Source organism: Rhamphochromis sp. 'chilingali' (genome assembly GCF_963969265.1).
Source record: "Rhamphochromis sp. 'chilingali' genome assembly, chromosome: 3".
Classification (NCBI taxonomy): domain Eukaryota; kingdom Metazoa; phylum Chordata; class Actinopteri; order Cichliformes; family Cichlidae; genus Rhamphochromis; species Rhamphochromis sp. 'chilingali'.
In genome coordinates, this window is record NC_137931.1 from 22394754 (window position 1) to 22414013 (window position 19260).

General features: G+C 40.5%; 1 protein-coding gene across 1 annotated transcript in view; it reads right to left on the bottom strand.

The window, feature by feature from the left end:
• The window catches only part of LOC308394247 (fibronectin type III domain-containing protein 4-like), a 60849-nt gene extending 43132 nt beyond the window's left edge, over positions 1-17717 (bottom strand). The window contains exon 1 of the mRNA XM_080878499.1: positions 16912-17717. Coding sequence (XP_080734625.1) covers positions 16912-16996 — 85 coding nt within the window. The 5' untranslated portion in view covers positions 16997-17717. The remainder of the gene's footprint in view (positions 1-16911) is intronic.
• Between the last annotated feature and the right edge of the window lie 1543 nt (positions 17718-19260).

Genomic DNA, 19260 nt, shown 5'->3' on the forward strand with positions numbered 1-19260 from the left:
ACGGCGGGGTTTTCAATCTTTGGTTTTGGAGAGAAAAGACAGACGAAGGGCAAAGTGGGATGGATGGATGGAGGGGGGGAGAAAAATCAATGTGCAAGGAAAAAAAATGGAGAGAGGGTGGAGGGACAACGGGGGTGGGGAAGTAGTATGTGGATATTGATTAAATGATGAAATACAGCAGTGATCAGGTGGATGTTAGAGCACATACACACAGTTTCTACATGCCCTTGTTTGTCCTTCATGTTTGAGTCGAGTTTGTCTGATTACATATTTATGACCATCCATTTTTAACTTCTGGAATATTTCAGCACACATCTGGCTGCTTTTAAAGTCTGTGTTTCAAATTATCCTAACTTGAGATTTTCATTTGTTTTCTAAGATTATACATACACAACAGGCAATCAAATAAACTGACTTAATAAAAAAAACATGTCAATAGCACTCAACTCTTTTTATTCAAAAACGCCCCTAAAGCGGAAACGAGCTAAACAGCGGTTGATTAAGGGCTTAACTACATTTAAGTCCCGCTTAGTCAAGCTTTATTTATTTTTACTGATAATTTAGAATAAATAAACTATTGCTGTAATTACAATTATGTATGCACAATTATGTATTTAGAATTTTCAAGTTTCTTGTCAAGGAAAAAAGTGACTCTCCCATTTATAAGTATAAGAGGTATGATCCAACTGAGCCAACCATCCATCTATCCAACCAACCAACCGACCATCTATACAACAAACCATCCATCCCTCTCCAGCTTATCTGTGGTTGGGTTGGTAATTATAGGTAACCAGAGACTAGTGATGCGCAATGAGCAGTCACTTCCTGTGTGGACACCTCTTTAGCCTCTAGCCAACAGCCAATTTTGGGGGGCTTCCAATTAATCCAGGGTATCCGGTAAATGGATAACAAACAATACACAATGTCTATTCAAATCTGATTCCTCAGATTCTGTACACTGTTCACTCTTTACATCAGGGGTGTCCAACTCCAGGCCTCAAGGGCCGGTGTCATACAGGTTGTAGATGTGTCCTTCACCCAACGCAGCTCATTTAAACGGCTAAATTACCTCCTCAACATGTCTTGAAGCTCTCCAGAGGCCTGAGAATGAACTAATCATTTGATTCAGGTGTGTTGACCCAGGGTGATATCTAAAACCTGCAGGACACCAGCCCTTGAGGCCTGGAGTTCCCCACCCCTGTTTTAGGTAGATTTCTAAAAGGGTCTCTTTTGTCCTCTACAATACTTTTGTCAACACGTACCAAAACCTGCTTAAACATGAACTGTGAGAATGCAGGCGGATTACAGATGTGAACAAGGAGGTTGAGAATTAATTTAGAGCCAATCAACCTCATCCGGATGTGGAAAACCAGGGCTAACCATGTTGGAGTCAATGGAGTTATTATTTTGTTTGTTTTTTGTTTTTTTGATAATCTACAGGGTGGGCCATTTGTATGGATACACCGTAATAACATGGGAATGGTTGGTGATATTAAAGTCCTGTTTGTGGCACATTAGTATATGTGAGGGGGCAAACTCCTCAAGATGGGTGGTGACCATGGTGGCCATTTAAAAGTCGGCCATCTTGGATACAACTTTAGTTTTTTCAATAGGAAGAGGGCCATGTGACACATCAAACTTATTGGTAATGTCACAAGAAAAACAATGGTGTGCTTGGTTTCAACGTAACTTCATTCTTTCATGAGTTATTTACAAGTTTCTCTTTGTTCACAGCCTTTGACATGTCGAAGAGGTTAACATGTGAGGAGCGGATCGAAATTGTGTTGATATCTGGTGAATGCCATAACCGGGTCATTGCAGCAGATTTCAATGCAAGACACCCTACGAGACCACCCATCTCCCATGCTACAGTTAGCAAACTGCTTGCTAAGTTTTGTGAAACTGGTTCAGTGTTGGATTTGCTAAAATGTCGACGCAAGAAAACTGTCACTAATAAAGAAACATCAGTGGCTGTCCTAGCTTCATTCAACAAGAGCCCACAGCGTAGAACTTGCCGCATGTCACTGGAGAGTGGCATTAGTTGAACATCCCTTCGGCAGATATTAGCTACTCACAAAGGGCACCCTTACAAACTCCAGCTGCTGCAGCATCTCAACGAGGATGACCCAGATCGGTGCACAGAATTTACAGAATGGGCAAAACAAAAATTGGAACAGGACCCTCAGTTCACGCAGAAGATTTTGTTCAGTGATGAGACAAACTTTTATGTGAATGGTGAAGTTAACAAACAAAACCAACGCTATTGGTTGACACTAACCCACATTGGATGGATCCATCCAAGATTGTTGGAACAACAAAAGTGATGGTTTGGTGTGGTATATGGGGTACAACGATAGTGGGTCCATTCTTCATCAATGGAAACCTCAAGGCCACTGGATATTTGAAATTGCTACATGATGATGTGTTTCCCTCTTTATGCACTGAAGCTGGCACGTTCCCTGAGTTTTTCCAGCAAGATGGTGCACCACCACATTATGGGTGCCAGGTCCGAGCATTCCTAGATGAACAGTTTCCTGGAAAGTGGATTGATCATTGTGGGCCAGTTGAATGGCCCCCAAGGTCTCCCGATCTGACCCCCTTAGACTTTTATCTTTGGGGTCATCTGAAGGCAATTGTCTATGGTGTGAAGATACAAGATGTGCAGCACCTGAAACTACGGATACTGGATGCCTGTGCTGGCATTTCTCCTGTGGTGTTGCTATCAGTGTGTGAAGAGTGGGAGAAGAGGGTTGCATTGACAATCCAACACAATGGGCACCACATTGAAAACAATTTATAAGTGGTCAGAAACTTGTAAATAACTCATGAAAGAATGAAGTTACGTTGAAACCAAGCACACCATTGTTTTTCTTGTGACATTACCAATAAGTTTGATGTGTCACATGGCCCTCTTCCTATTGAAAAAACTAAAGTTGTATCCAAGATGGCCGACTTTTAAATGGCCACCATGGTCACCACCCATCTTGAGGAGTTTGCCCCCTCACATATACTAATGTGCCACAAACAGGACTTAAATATCAGAAACCATTTCCATGTTATTACGGTGTATCCATATAAATGGCCCACCCTGTATATTAATAGAAGTGCCACCGCTTAGAATATGCTATGTAAAAAGGGTGGGTGGAATAAGCTAACTCTTTACAGCACAGGTGTCAAACTCATTTTAGTTCAGGGGCCACATGGAGAAAAGTCTATTCTCAAGTGAGCCGGACTGGTAAAATCACTGTATATATAACTTAAAAACAACAACAACTTCAGATTGTTTTCTTTGTTTTAATACGATCAACATAAAAAATAACGCTAGAGCCTGTGGACAGTATGTTCAAAATAGTACAGGCACAACATAGCTATTAATTACAAAACATTTCAAGCTATTTGAAAGTTCTGAGGACAAAGAACACACAAGCACAAAGTGCCTCAGTGATTCACAGAAGTATATCACAGATCACAGAACTACATCAGGGTGTCTCATGCAACACTTTCAGTGGGGTTGCATAGTTTATTTGACTCCTGATACCTGGCATCGTTTAGCTTTCACCAGCTCATCAATATCGATCATCACATCCTGAGCGGCAGCTAACTTCAGGATGTGATTCAAGTGCTTGTGCGTGAGCCTTGAGTGCAGTTTTGTTTTATTTATGCTCATTACAGAGATTACAGAGAAAACTTGCTCACAAAGATATGTGGTTCAGAACATGCACAACAGTTTTGCAGCAAGGGCTGTCAAGCTGGGGTAACCTGGCAGGAGATTCTGATAAAAATGTGTTCAAGCCAGCTGCAGCAAATTTGGCCTTCAAATCCAAGTCACACTGCAAGTCTATTATTTCAAGTTGGATCCTGACGGGCAGATCAAAGGGATTCACGGTGAGTCTTTCTCCAGTTCACCAAACAGGTGAACACTAACAGTCCCGTTATTTTATCTTTGAACCGCTTCGTATCTGCCACACTTTGGGTCGTGCACACATTTTTCAGATAGGGGAAGTGAGCTGCATCACCACCAGCGAGCTGTGTCTCCCACAATGACAACTTCAACTTGAAAGAACGTAGGTTTTCATAATACTGCGTGACAACTTTGTTGCGTCCTTGCAGCTGTTTGTTCAAGTTATTCAGGCGCTCTGTAACATCCACCATAAATGCAATGTCCTACATCCATTCTGCGGAATGAAATTCTAACACTGGTTTGCCCTTTTCTTCTGTAAACTGTTCAATTTCTTCTTGTAAATCAAAGACACGTTAGTCCTTTATTTATCCAGGTAAAAAAATCTCATTAAGATTAAAAATCTCATTTCCAAGAGAGACCTGGCATGATGTGGTCTTTCTCTCTGAGAAGGCTGTCAAACTGAGGGTGATTGAGGCTTCTGGATCGGATGAAATTAACAGTTTGGATGACCACCTTCATGACGTTATCCATTTTCAGTGACTTGCAACACAAAGCCTCCTGGTGCAAAATACAGTGAAAAGTCCAAAAATCACATCCTCCATTTGCAGATTGCACTTTATCTCTGAACTTTTTTACAACGCCCGCGTTTTTCTCGATCACTGAGGGCGCACCATCTGTAGCCAGGCTGACAGCACGGGACCAGTCCACTCCGACCCTGTCCAGCACACCGACGAGTGCGGTGAAAATATCAGCTGCATTCGTTGTTTCTGTCATCGGCACCAACTCCACGAACTCTTCGGTGACGGTCAATGTGTCGTCAACTCCGCGGATGAAAATTGCCAGTTGTGCAACATCTGTAATGTCCGTGCCTTCATCAATTGCAACTGAAAACGCAATAAATGACTTTAGTTTTTTGCTTCAACTGGCTGTCCATCCGCTGAAAGATCAGAAATCCTGTTGGCAACTGTGTTTCTTGTCAGGCTGATATTTGCAAAGGCCTGTCGCTTTTCAGGGCACACAATCTCCGATGCCTTCATCATACATGTTTTTACAAATTCACCCTCACTAAATGGTTTTAAAGCTAGTGCAATTTTGTTAGCAATGAGGTAGCTAGCTTTCACTGCAGTGTTACTGATGGCTATGAGTAAACACAGACTGCTGTTTCTTCAGACCCGCCAACAGTTCATTCACCTTCTCTCTTCTCCGCTGTCCTTGAAAGTTGTCATATTTATCGGCATGAAGGCTCACATAGTGGCGACAGAGGTTATATTCTTTCAGCACTGCAACATGCTGGGAACACACCAAACATACAGCTTTCCCATTCATTTCCTTGAATAAATAAGAGTATGACCATTTTTCTTGGAACACTCTGCATCCACTTTTCTCTTTTTTGACAGAGACATATTGGGGCAATGAGGGTGCCAAAGCACATCAGGTTTAAATTTCGCAGGCAAAACTAAGTAGCTCACAATTGCTATTGCGCCATCCAATGGACGCAATTGAACAGCAGGTTCTTTTTTGAAAAATTGCAGCTCATTTTCATAATGCATTTTTTAAATTTTATTTGGGGTGCCTTTCAGAAACCCAAGGTCACCTTACAAAGAACAAAATTAATAAAAGGAACAGTAGTCATAAAATACATAAGATAAGTTAAAATTGCAAAACAGAGGTTGACAACAGATAAAATCAGCACTAAAGTGAATAAACCAGTTTAAACAGATGCGTTTTGAGCTGTGACTTAAATACGGAGAGGGAGTCAATATTTCTTATGGCTGGAGGAAGAGAGTTCCAGAGCCGAGGAGCAGAGCGACTGAAAGCTCTGTTCCCCATAGTAATAAGGTGTGAGGACGGAACAGTAAGATGAATAGCAGATGATGATCTGAGAGGGCGGGAAACAGTGGTGATATGGAGCAGGTCACACCAATATGAAGAAGCAGATTTATGGACACACTTGTATGTAAGACGTAAGATTTTAAAATTTATCCTGGGTTCTACGGGCAACCAGTGAAGCTGCTGAAGAACTGGGGTAATATGAGCTCTTAACGGAGTGCAAGTTATGACCCGAGCTGCAGAATTTTAAGAAGTAAGATAAGATAAGATAAGATAAGATAAGATAAGATAACCTTTATTAGTCCCACACGTGGGAAATTTGTTTTGTCACAGCAGGAAGTGGACAGTGCAAAAGTTATGACGCAAAAATTAGAATACAATAAGAATAAATACAGTACACAGCTGTACAGAATAGAATAAAATAATATACTATATACAGTAGAATAAAATAGAATAAAAATATACAATAAGATAAAAATAGAATACGAATGCTATATACAACTGAGTAAAAATACAACGATGCCAGAAAAGATTATTGCACTTAGTGTTATTGCACATGTGTGGATGTGTGTGTTTGTTCAGTTAAAGTCTTTGTTGTGGAGTCTGACAGCAGTGGGGAGGAAAGACCTGCGAAATCTCTCCATCCCACACCGTGGGTGCCGCAGTCTCCCACTGAAGGAGCTGCTCAGTGCTGTCACAGTCTGCTGCATGGGGTGGGAGACGTTGTCCAACAGGGATGACAGCTTAGCCGCCATTCTCCTGTCACTCACTCACCATCAAGAAGTTGGAGTTTATGAAGGGACCTTTCAGGGAGACCAAATAGGAGGGAATTGCAGTAATCAATACGGGACGTAATAAGATTATGGACAAGGATGGCAGCAGCATGGGGAGTAAGGAAGGGACGGAGTCGGTTAATATTACATAAGTGGAAGTAAGCAGACCGGGTTATGTAATTAATGTGAGACTGGAATGAAAGAGTATTATCAAGTATGACACCCAAAATCTTAACCTGAGGGGAGGGAAGGGTAGGAGAATTTTCAACGTTAATGGAAAAACTGTGGGATTTGGTTAAGATAGATGGTGTACCAACAAGTAAAACTTCAGTTTTATTACTGTTACGGTAAGTTTGAGAAAATTGGAGGAGAACCAGGATCTAATCTCAATAAGACCGTTTGAGAGGGAGGTAGGTGGGAGGGATGAATTGGGTTTAGAAGAAATGTAGAGCTGGGTGTCATCGGCATAACAGTGAAAATTTATATTAGATTTTTGAAATATATGACCCAAGGGCGTAGATTTGGTTTTGGCATTGGTGGGGACGGATGATTCAACCACCAAACTATATATGCTATTCTACATGCTTTTAAACCATTTAAAATTACAATTCATAGTTTTATATGTGAATTGTACACAGCAAATCCAGCATGTCCAAATTAACACTGTCGGATTTGATTTCAACACTATTAAAGTGTCTATATGGGTCCACACCAGAGAGTGTTAATTTAACTCTTTTTGGAGAGTTGGTACGTTAACTCTGATTTAGTGTTAAACACCAAATCTGTCTGGAGTTGATAATTTAACACTTGGTGTTAAGAGTTTATATATTAACTCTCAAAGAGTATTTTAGTTTAACTACGTAAGAGTTATCTTCTAATTCATTCTAAAAAGCGGGAATTTTACTGTTCTGAACTTCCAGAAATTTCTTTTGGAAATAAACATTTACTAAAAAGACGCAATGGTTTTTGAAAAACATTTATTCTGAACTGTGACCACAATTTCAAAACATTTTCTGAAAGATGTAACAGTGTACATGTTCTCACTTTCATTAGAATTTTGTTTATCAAAAGGTCTGACATGGTAAATGCAAATAACAGCATTCTCATCACTTATTTCTTCAATACAATATGCATGTCCTTCATTCATCCCTTTGTGGAACTTCAACACACTTCTGCTCTCCCCCATATTCCATCTTCACAAGCATATCCTGTGCGGAGATTGAATAAAAATTAGTTGACACTAATTAACGGCACAAATAATCCAGTAAACAATTGCAGCACAGTAAAAAAAAAAAAAAAGGAATCCTCTTTGAGCCATTACTTGTGTAAAGTATTTTCCCAAAAGACAAGGACACAGGCAACAGGTAATACTGAACTAAATGTAAAACCTCAACCTTTTTCATTTTTACCTAAACTGTGTGCACAAAACTCTGGAGGGATCTATGCTAACGTAGAATCGAGTCAGGACGTCTGCTACTGCTGTTTGCTCGTTTTTTTTTTTATGGGCGGTCGTTTTCAGGCTTCAAGTAGCACCATTATACCAACATTTCACATTCTAGACATTGTTTTAGGTGTATTTGACCAAAAGTTTGACTGAAAATTCACATGCAAGCTTTTTTTCAAGGCTGTGGTATTTGCCCGCAGACAATACCTTTCAGCTAGCTAAAACAGAATATTACGCTATCAGCGAGCAACATGGCTACTGCCTTCCACACAGCTTTGTCTCAACTCCAAAGAGCCACAGAAGTAAAAGCTCATAATAATAATTGAAACAATCTTTGAAAAAATGACTTACCAAGCATGGCAAACAACTCAAATATGTAGAGCAAAATGTTCTGAAACGGCTTCACTTCAGCTTCGATTGGAGCCGTGCTGGGGGCGGAGTCTGTGAATTTACTCTGTTGGTGTCATAGCCCCTCTAGGAGTTCAGAGTTAAGAGGTCAAGAGTTAATGTTTCCATTGTAACACCTCCAGATTTGACAGAGAAACACTCATTTTTAACACTCGATTTTAACTACTATCATTTTACACCTCAGAGTTACATTAAAAGAATGTGACTCTGCTTAGAGTAAAATTAACTCTACTTTTGCAAGAAGACTATTAACACCAAAACATTTAACACTTTTGAATTTGCTGTGTATAATGTTAAATTACTATTAATCAAATGACTAAGTATTTTAGACTTTAGTTTACTTCAGCCATATTCCATACAAATCAGGTATCATGCAAAAATAAAAATAGCTTCAAATACAGTCATGACAATAAAAATATGACTTTAAGGATTTAACAACATTACTTTAGTTATAGTACACCAACATGTCTTATACATTAGCACTAAGGGAAAACTGAATGATCTGGTGGTTTTTGTCAATAAAACTACTCATCTAAGATTACCACAAAGTAAAAGATCTGTCAGCAAAATTATGCAACATTTTAGGCACACTATCAAATCAGTGAGCTGGGATTTTTTATTCTAAACATGAACTACTGTTACAGCAACAGACATGGACACAACTCAATGTTCACTATGTGAAGGAGCCAAACACATGCCTTCTCCTCTCGTTAACTGAGATAAACTGCTGGCATATTTGTTTTACATCTATACTGTCCAGTCTCTCCTGGTGGACATGGTACAGCCTCTGTAAACTAATATCCTGGCTTGCTCGAGGCTCTCTGACAGTTTCAATCAAAATTAGAAATGCTACTCTGAGACTGAGATAACTAATAGTGCTGCCTGTTGTGCAGTTAGTTTCCAAAACACTTATTCATGGTTACATATACTTTTAGATTGATGTGGGCCAAAACCTAGGATAGCCTGTAACGTTATTATGACACATCTTATGAGTGAACTTGACTTTAAGTGACTTACAGGTTTCTTTGAAAAATACTTTCTTATATCCAGGTTCTTCCTTTTTGCTGCCGTCCTCCTCTCCTCCTTGCAGGTCCTCGCAGCGCAGCTTTGCTGCCATTTGTTTATGTTTTATTGGAGGTTTTTTTATTGTTCTTGTCATATCAAACTGCAGTATGGAGCAAAATAAGTTGAAAAAAATCTCTTTGGTTCTGGAGTCAACATTTTAAAATAGGTTTTTGTTGCAAAGGAGAAAATGCACAACTTTTTTTTCCCTCTACAGATTTTCAAAAAAGTAAAAAAGAAATGCATGTTTGATGCTGCCAATTATCAGCAAGAAAATGCAGCCTGTTCTCAATCCCAGGGTTTCAGATACCTTCTTTTGTCAAAGCATGTCTGGCATCTCCTTTTGCACACAGTGTCCTTCTGAGCCTGCAGCAGCATGTTTGACCTGCTAAAGGCTGAAGGTAATTAGTTTTTGTGGCACGTTCCTTCAAAAGCAGCCGTGGAATTAATAAATGCCACAAAACGTTATTGCATTTCTCCAAAGCAGACCTCAGAATGCAGAATAATAACCCCTTTTTCAGGTCTTGGAGTTTCTCTCACAGCTCTGCTTGTGCTGAGTTTTGGAGACAGTAATCCTAATCCGGATTTTAACAGGAAAATAAAAAGATAATTTAACAGAGATGTGAAGTTCGGCCTGGATGTGCTTACTCTGGAGAATTTCCCTCATCTTCCCGTCCTTATTTGAAGTAAAAAAAAAAACAACAACCCTCCCACACTGTGGTTTGATCTCTCCACACGGTGCTGTATCTGTGTGTTGTACTATGAAATGGACGAAAGCCAAATCTACTAAACATGGATTTTTTCGTCGGCCTCCGACCTCGTGTTTCTCTGCAGGACCACAAGATGAAAACAAAAACAAGTCCGGAGATGGCAGCTGTTTACCTCCGCTCGTCCTGGAGTACTCTGTGACGTGTGACTCGAGTCGGACGTTCAGCTGTAAATCACAGCGAAGAAACAGTTTGACGATTGACTCAGACAGCCTAATCTCACTAATGGCTCCCTACCACTCTCTGAGATGGATGGATGTCCGTGGATGTGCACGATCTAATATAGTAACATCCTCTCCATACTGATTAAATATACAGTATGAGTGCATTATGAGACATTGTTCCCCTCACTCCTCTTACATAAGAGCGAGACAGAATGAAACTTGTTGTTGCTTCACTTTGTGTTTTTTTTCTGTCCCTGGCTACCTTTGAGGTCATTTCGTGCTGCACTAACTTTCTTTGGTGTCTCTTTGCAACTGTTTGTGTTGATTTCCATAAAAGTCTTGATTCACCACTCATTTCTTTATGTTTTGCTCAGAAAACAGGAACTTAGGATGTATTGAAACGTACAAACATATAAGGCAAAAAACCCCAACAGAATTTGCGCAATTTTAATGAGCTGAAAGTAAATATTTGGTTTGACCATCTTTATTCTTCAGCAAAGTCTGAACTCTCTTAGGCAGCTTTCTTGTCATGTCTTTAAGTCGTCTTCAGGAATAGTTCTGCAGGCTTCTTGAAGGACATTCAAAGCTCTTCTTTGGATGTTTCTGCCTTTTGTTCTGTTCTCTGTCAACATGATCCCACACTGCTTCAATAATGTTGACAGTGTGTTTTTCTATCCAGGTATTATTTTACTGCATTCTCATGGTGAAAAATCTTGCTTTTGTTCATCAGATACTTACCAGATGGTATTACAAAGTGGATCAAAATCTGATGGCGCTTTTCTGTGTTCATAATTCATCAATTTTAAGTGGCTCAACAAAGAAAGCCCCCCAAAATACTTGGGGGACTGGACTGGGTTAAAAATGAGTGGAAAAGTAGCCAAAAGAAACACACTGGAAAACCTCCACAAAGTTTTAAGAACTACTGGTCCAGAGACAGAAAGTCTGGCCCCTTGGAAGCAAAAATATAAAGAAATGACAGCTGGCTCAAAACTTTTGCACAACATTGTATGTGTTCCTTTCTGTTCATTTTCAAAATATTTTTTTTAATTTTGTGCCAATTTTCATCCATCCGTGACTCTCTCTGGTCACTCTGTGACTGTTGTTTTCGGATGTCTTCATCGTGTACCATGGAGGCTCTGCTATGCTTGTGATAATTTTGTGTTCCCGCAACGTAATTTTCTCCTTCTCTGTGAACCATTTGCAAATCTTTTCAGTCCTTTTGTGTCATTTTTCCATCATTTTTGCCTCAGTTTGTTATTTGTTGTCATTCTTTGCCACTACTCATTTTTTAGGATGCTTTCCATTCTTGTAATAATTTTGCATGATTTTTCATTTGTTTTTGTTTTTGTTTACAACTGTCTGTTTTGTTGCTTTGTGCATTTTTTTTAACGTTTTTTGTGATTATTTTGTTTTTCTTTTCCATATTTTTTGTGCTTTCTGTGTCTCGTTATGATGAATTTAGGGTCATTTTTGTGTTGATTTTCAATATATTTGTTACAAGGACACTTCATTTTTTTGTTGTTTTTTCATTTGTTTAGTGAATCCGGAGACACTCAGCTTTTGTGGTTATTTTAAATGTTCTATTTACACTGTGCATTTGTGTTGTTTTCCATTACTTTTGTGCCTCTTTGTACACATTTTGTGCTTTCCATTATATTCTTGCATTACTTTCTTGTTTAGTGTAACTTTTATATTGTCACCTTTGAGGAAATTTTCAAATAGTGACTTTTTTGTTACTATTTGTGTAAATGTCATTCACTGGATGTCTGGATGTGACCAGGTGATAGTTTCTGTGATCATTTTGTTTCTCTATCTACATGGCAGAGCTATGCTTATTGCTTTCCATACATTTATGTTTCTTCGTGATTATGAAAGATTAATTGAACCCTAGCGGCTGACACTACGAGTCCTCCTTACCCCTGGGCGTGTGCCCTGCATGTCCTATTAGGAATCCTTTCATGAGAATGGCAATTTACGTTTGCTGGCCTAGCAACTGTAAACTGTAAAGGGGTGGACATGGTTGGCAACGAGTCTTAGTACTATCCCCCACACCATAACACCACCACCACTAGCAGCCTGAATCTTGAAAGCATGGATCCATCCTGCCTTGTATTAATCTTGTTTATACCAAATTTTGATCCATCTGACTGTTGCAGCAGAAACCGAGACTCATCAGACCAAGCAACATTTTTCTAGTGTTACATTGTCTAATTTTGGTAATTCTGTGTGAATTTTCATTTAAATCATCAGGTTGCCATGGAAAGATAAGGACAATCAGCACTGAGCTGAGGCAGTTATGTGAGGCTGAGCTGAGTATAAAGAGAGGCTTCGCTGCTGGAATAAAACAGCACTTTACCCTGCTCCTTTTAAAATAAATACCTCCTGTGTCTGCAGTTGGTGCATTTTTATGATCCCCCTACAAGCTCTATGCTCATCTTTCTGCTTTGTTCTCCTTTCTGAAGACCCGTGTAGGACAGCTTTCGTCTCACTCCCGAGGTTTTCATCAGGGAGCGGCGAGATGCAACAGAGAGAAACACAACTGCAAATAAATCTTGGGAATTTATTCTTGGCTTTGACAGCATACGGACTAAAAATATTGTCGTGCGAGGTCCAGTTACTTGACTAGACTTTTTAGCCACATCCCACGTAAGCTGGCAAGAGCTTTGCCACGCGATAAAGAAAGCTCAAATATAGCGACTCCTTTACAGAGCACACACACTGGCCTTTTAAATATAAGTTTATAATGAAGGTCAGAGCTGTTGGTGGTGTCACAGTGGACTGCCTTATATTAAAAAGTGTGGCTAATACTCTCCTTCCTCTGTTAGAAATCCTAGCTTGTAATCACTGTAGAGTACAGATGCAATAACAAACTCATATTGAAGTAGTGCCAATCAGAACTAGACACTGAGTGCATGCCAAATAAAGCGACAAAGTGGCCTCTGCTGAATTCTCTGCTGGTACAAAGACTAAAATGTCACCCCAAACTATTCAAAATATCAGCTGAGCATGTGCATGTGCGGCTTAAGCAAAGGACACAAACCTGCAGGTGTTTAAATTTTCATTTTTGAAAAAAATGTAAGTAGACTGACCTTGCACATCACCCACATTTACTCTTAATATCCAAATTAGTTTAGACTAGACACTCTTTGACCTATAACTGTTTTCTCAGTTTCCTTAATAAATAAGACTTGGGATAACATATTCTAATTTTAGTTTGTCATTCTAGATGTGGGATATTATTTGAAGGTTGACAACTTAAGCAAAAAATTGGCTAAAATGAAAAGACGGCTAAGCGATGCGTATTTCTTGCCTCAGAGGTTTTCAGAAACACATTTTGCTGAAGCATCTTCTTAATTCGTAAGATGAAAATTAGCTCCAATGTTTGTTGAAATCTGGGACCTCACAATCAACATAAGCTATTCCTCTGCATGGTTATACAACCATGTAGGAGAAGGAGATCACTGTGTAGTACTGGCCGTCAAGCATCCATTGCAGTGATGCAAATATGCCCCTATGGCCAAGCATATCGTTATTTTGTCAGAACCACAGGCATCCAGGTTCATGCATGAGGTGTCCTTTCGAGCGTGCACCCAGACAGACAGGGTTGTGACATCGAGCAAAAGGATCTGGCACTCCCAACTCATCATTTGCCAATATTCCTAAACCTAACCGAGTCAGGTTTTAGTGCCTAATGCTAACTACTGAAAGCAAAAGTTAAAAGTGAGTGAAAAAACAAAACAAATACGCATGTGAAGAACAAAATAAGCAAAAATGAAAACACACGATGCACTGTCTCCTAGCTGAGAAACCTGCAGCCTCCTAAGGCAGACTCGGTAGGTCTCTAAAATAAGACCTTTATCTCTCTGTGTTAGAGCAGCAACACCAGGGAGCAGATTCCTGAAATCAGGAGATGCAGCTGATAAATCAGCATTTCAGACCAGAATCATACAAAGCAAAAAGAGATGGTCATGCTCAAATGAAGACTTGTCACATGTTAAATGACTTGTCAGGCACAAGTCGTTAGCTGAGCAGTGTGTGGCTTCAGAGCCAGATGCTCAGTTCAAGCCTTCATAACAGGACTTCACTAACTGTCGGGAGATGTAGCAGTGACTACGTCCATCTTCAATCTGTGGTCAGGATGACAACATGACGGCACCACCACAACAAAATATTAACTGTAGGTAATGTAACTCATTCCACATAATCCTCTGTAGGGCCCAACATACATAGAAAAGTTAAGACCGATACAGATACCAATACCTAATACTGATATTGATCCTTATACCAATACTGAGCGTAATACCGATACTTGGTGAAAAATCCGATACATTAGCTAATAATTTTTTTGATATGTGTAGTTATTTATGAGTTCTTACTTACATGTCGTAACACTAATATGATATAATTGTTTTACTGACCCAAAAAGTGGTTGATTACATGTTTATGCCCGAAACTGCTCGAGTTGGCAGCTGGTGGTCTCCCAAACATGCGTTTTGTGAAACTATTCAACATCATTTGCTTTTTAGATTTTTACTATCGGCTAATACTCATATATCAGCAAGTAGCTAATATGAGGCCGTCCTGGCAGAGCTAATCCCCGGGATGCATTTTTTCATTTTTACTTTCAAACAAAGACATAAATTGGATCAAAAATGACTGATCATGCCTGTTGAGCAAAGATTTTAGATTTGCACATGTTGGAATTTTAATTTTCTGATTCAGGTTGGTCCCTAGTTTAACGCCCAGTGAACAAATTCCATTTGTTTCAGTGTTAAAATCTTTTTTATTTGACTGAAGACTCTTCAGCCAGTTAACATTGCTTATAATCCTGCTCAGAGTCTGGGATAAGCTAACATCCACCTCTTTTTATGGACTTTGTAGGTATATAAGGCATGCAAAGGAAGATACTTATAAAACAAGAACATACATAATCATAAAGGATAAAGCAACTCATTTATTATAATCCCCCGTGTGCGGGTAATGCATTGTTAAGAATGTAACTCACACTGAACACAGATTGTTGTGCTAGCCAAAGCCTTTTGTTGAAAAAGCACAATTTTCAATCTCATAAAACATAGAACAAATATTTTTACACAAAGCTATAACCAGGTGTAATATCACCTGCTGCTTCAAAGTCATGAATCAATCTTTTTAAAATAAGACGCCGGTCGCTTCCTGAAGTGCTGCTGTCTGTGATTTATGGTGAAGGAGGGAAAAAAAGGCTTCCTCCCGCAGCTGTTTGTCATGACTGGAAATCTGCATTTAAAATTAATGGGTGGCAGAGAGCAGGAAAACGAAGCGTGGTTGATGAGCTCCCATAAAGACATGACGTCTGTGACGTGAGCTGAGCAGGTAAAGGCCGTGTGGGGGGATATAAAGACATAGCAGCTCATTGGATAAATCGATACAGAACCTTGTAAGCGCAGATTAGCTGCTCTTTGGTATTCATCCAAAAAGAAGCATGTTAATTCGGTGCTATTTGCCAAAGGCTACTTTGGATTAAACCTCATGGGAAGGTGCAGAGGAGGGGGGATGTGACCAGTGGTCTGGGTGATTTAGGTGCATTCCTGCAACAGCTAATTAAACAGAGCAAAGGAGGAGTGAGAGAGAGAGAGATTGCTTTGAAATTCTAATCCCCCGATAGGCATTCAATTAAGGTTGGGACACTTTTACAACAGCTGTTAGTCTAGTTGAAATATGAGGCGTAAACAGAGCGCAGCATACGCTCCACTCACCTCAAATCACACAGGTGGACACACAAAGCAGTGTGTCAATGTAGAGTCGCGCCGCTGTCACGTACTTAAAGCTGTAGATGATAACGAAATATCGATCATCTTTCAGGGCCAACAGCTTATTATTACTGCATATAACGCCAGTTTTTACAGGCTAACATCCAGGTTTTCCCTCTTTTGTCCCACATGGTATTTACACTGATGGTTGTTATTTGTGTTTGGCATCTTTGCAAACTTTTGCAGCTTAAAAATGATGATGTGTGGGCTTTCAGCTGTCCATTTTCTGTGCAGAACACCACGTGAACAGTATCGCCTTTTCATGATTGCTTTCAGATCATACAAAAGAATGAAAATAATGAGGCCGTCCTGGCAGAGCTACACACACACACACACACACACACACACACATACATATATATATATATATATATATGTAGGGTTTTTTGTTTTTTTAACACTGCATTTAAATCACCATTCCACTTCTTACTTCTTATCAGTCAGACGGAGGTATTTCTAGAGCCAAAGCAAAACGAGGCTCTTGTCCTTGCTCAGATATAACAAGGACATTGGGCTTTTTAAAAATTCGATGTTTTTCCAATGGAGTTTTGAACGCAGCTTGATTAAAAAAGACAAAGCTGCTTCAAATGAGCTTAAATGGAGAGAAACAGCGTGGTAGACATGTGTTCAAACACCTGTGTCCCATCATGCCGTAAAAATGTCATAATTATGTGAGTTATGCCAGCTGTTTGTGCCAATCCTGTCACTGCTTCCTAAAGTTTCTTATATTTAGATTAAATATGACACACAGAGAAGGAAAACGGGACACTCACTTCCTCCGACCATCCCCGGGGTCTGCCAGCAGGCCAACAGGAGCAGCAGCATCAGCCCGAGATCCAGGTGAAGAGACACGGTCATAACCTCCTCCTGTGTCTCCACGCACAAATACGCACACACCACCACCACCACCAGCACCTCTGGCTCCTTCTGCACGCTTTCTTCTCTTCCTCACCTTCTCACCTCCTTTACCCCACCTCCCCCTGCTGCTTATTTACTGAAGGTCTCGCCACGGGGTCACCACTGTTTCCACATCACCCGTCATCTTCTGCTGCTGGTGCTGCTGCTGTGGAGGGCACCGTTTTGCCAGACCGCACGGGTCGGACTCCCAACTTGCGCGAAGTAGGTCAGTAGGTGTGCAGCCTAAATCCCAGCCTCTGCTCTCTCACCGAGGGCACGGAAAAGCGCAGAGCGGAGCCCGGAGGAGCAGAAGAAGGTGGAGGGGGTGGGAGAAGCTAACAGGTAGTCTCCGTGTCTTGCGGTTTCTGGTTAAATGTCGGAGATTTCGTCGCAGCAGGTGGAAGGTCGGAGCTCGGTCATTTATGAGGAGAAACTGCGCTCATTCGGGGTTCGTGTGGATACATAAGAGGACGGAGGGGCTGATGCCGAGGCTCCCGACGTCTCTCACAGGAGGACGCAGGAGCCCAAAAGGTGGTCCCGTCTCATCCGGAGAACAGCAGGCTGGTTTAAAATCTGGCAGATTGCGGGGAACCTCTGAGGATCAGAAAATATATGTGTGTGCGTGTGTGTGTGCGCAGGAGCTTCAGCCGGGAACTCCTCACGTCAGCCGCAAACACAGCCGATCTGCACCGACACAAATCCTGTCACTACACAGAGCATGGAGGATGATGAGGATGAGGGGGGAGAGGAGAGCGAGAGAGGGAAGGTGGGTGGGAGGGAGGGAGAGGACAAAGAGGTGCGTTTCTGTTCGCGGAATAACCTGCAAGCTGCCAGAGACGAGCGCTCTGAAGTGCCAACTGTTGCTTATGTAATAAGCCTCGCAGCACTGATCTGAATTCATTCCTTCAGAGATCAACAAGTACAGCCACGAGGCCATCTGCCTCTGACTGGTTTTAAACTGGGTGCTGTTTAACGCTCAATTCCAGTCACAGCCTCCCAGTGGTCTGTGACTCATACTCACTGGTTTTCTATTTGAGCTATAGCTGCCGTTTTGTTACCTTTTAGCCATAGCCTGTATGTAAAAGATGGACATAACCACTGAGGACTGTCAGAATTTTCAAATAGTTGTTAACTTATTTAAAAAAATATATAAAAAAAAATAAGAAAAGAAATATCATTTGTAGGACTATTTTTTTCTCTTAACCCTTTAAAGCCAGTCAGAGCAGGCACGCTCTGTTTTGCGTAACTATTTTTAAATCCGGGTAGAACTGCAACCATGTAATTTTTTTTGCTTATGAAATGGAGGAGTTGTACTTACATCTTATGCCATCAGCTTGATCTATGTCACGGTTTCCTTCCACATATAGCTTTGCAAAAATGGCATAAAAAGCACTTACAGCAACAAAAACATAATATTCCAGAAACATGCTTTGCCGATCCGATCAGCTGTTCATAACACTTCCTAGTCCATCAGCGTGAACTATCGCATGTCTGCCATGACCTGCCCGAAACCGGAAGTGATGTCATTTTGCAGAAATGCAGTTTTTTTTTTACCTTCAGGGCCTTACGAGCCTATACTGGTGTTTTTAAAAGTTATGTTTGACTTTATGACTTTCTTTATCGTTTCTGGGATGCTGAGGACTCAAATTGCACTGCTGGAAATAGTTAATTTTGGGCTATAATGGTTGTATTGATGTATATCAACTTGAAATGCTCCCAAAAATGGCACTACAGCATGTAAAAATATAATATAAGCTCTGGCGAACTTGGTTCTATGGTAGGTCTTAAAGGGTTAGCTATACACTCACTGGCCACTTGATTAGGTACACCTTGCTAGTACTGAGTTAGACCTTCTTTTGTCTTCAGAACCACCTTAATTCTTTGTGGTATAGATTCAACAAGGTGCTGAAAACATTCCTGGGGGTTTTGAGATTGTAGCATCACACAGTTTAATGCAGATTTGTCAGCTGCACATCACAAGGCAAGATGGATCCATGTTTTCATGTTGTTCATGCCAAATTCTAACCATATCATCTGGATGGTATTAGAACAGGTGATGTCGTTATAGTCTTCTGTTGCCCAACTTTGGTCAGCCTGTGTGAATTGTAGCCCCAATTTTCTGTACTTAGCTGACAGGAGTGGCATCTGCTGTGGTCTGCTGCTACTGTTGAGATGCTTTTCTGCACACCTTGATTGTAACAGGTGGTTATTTGAGTTACTGTTGC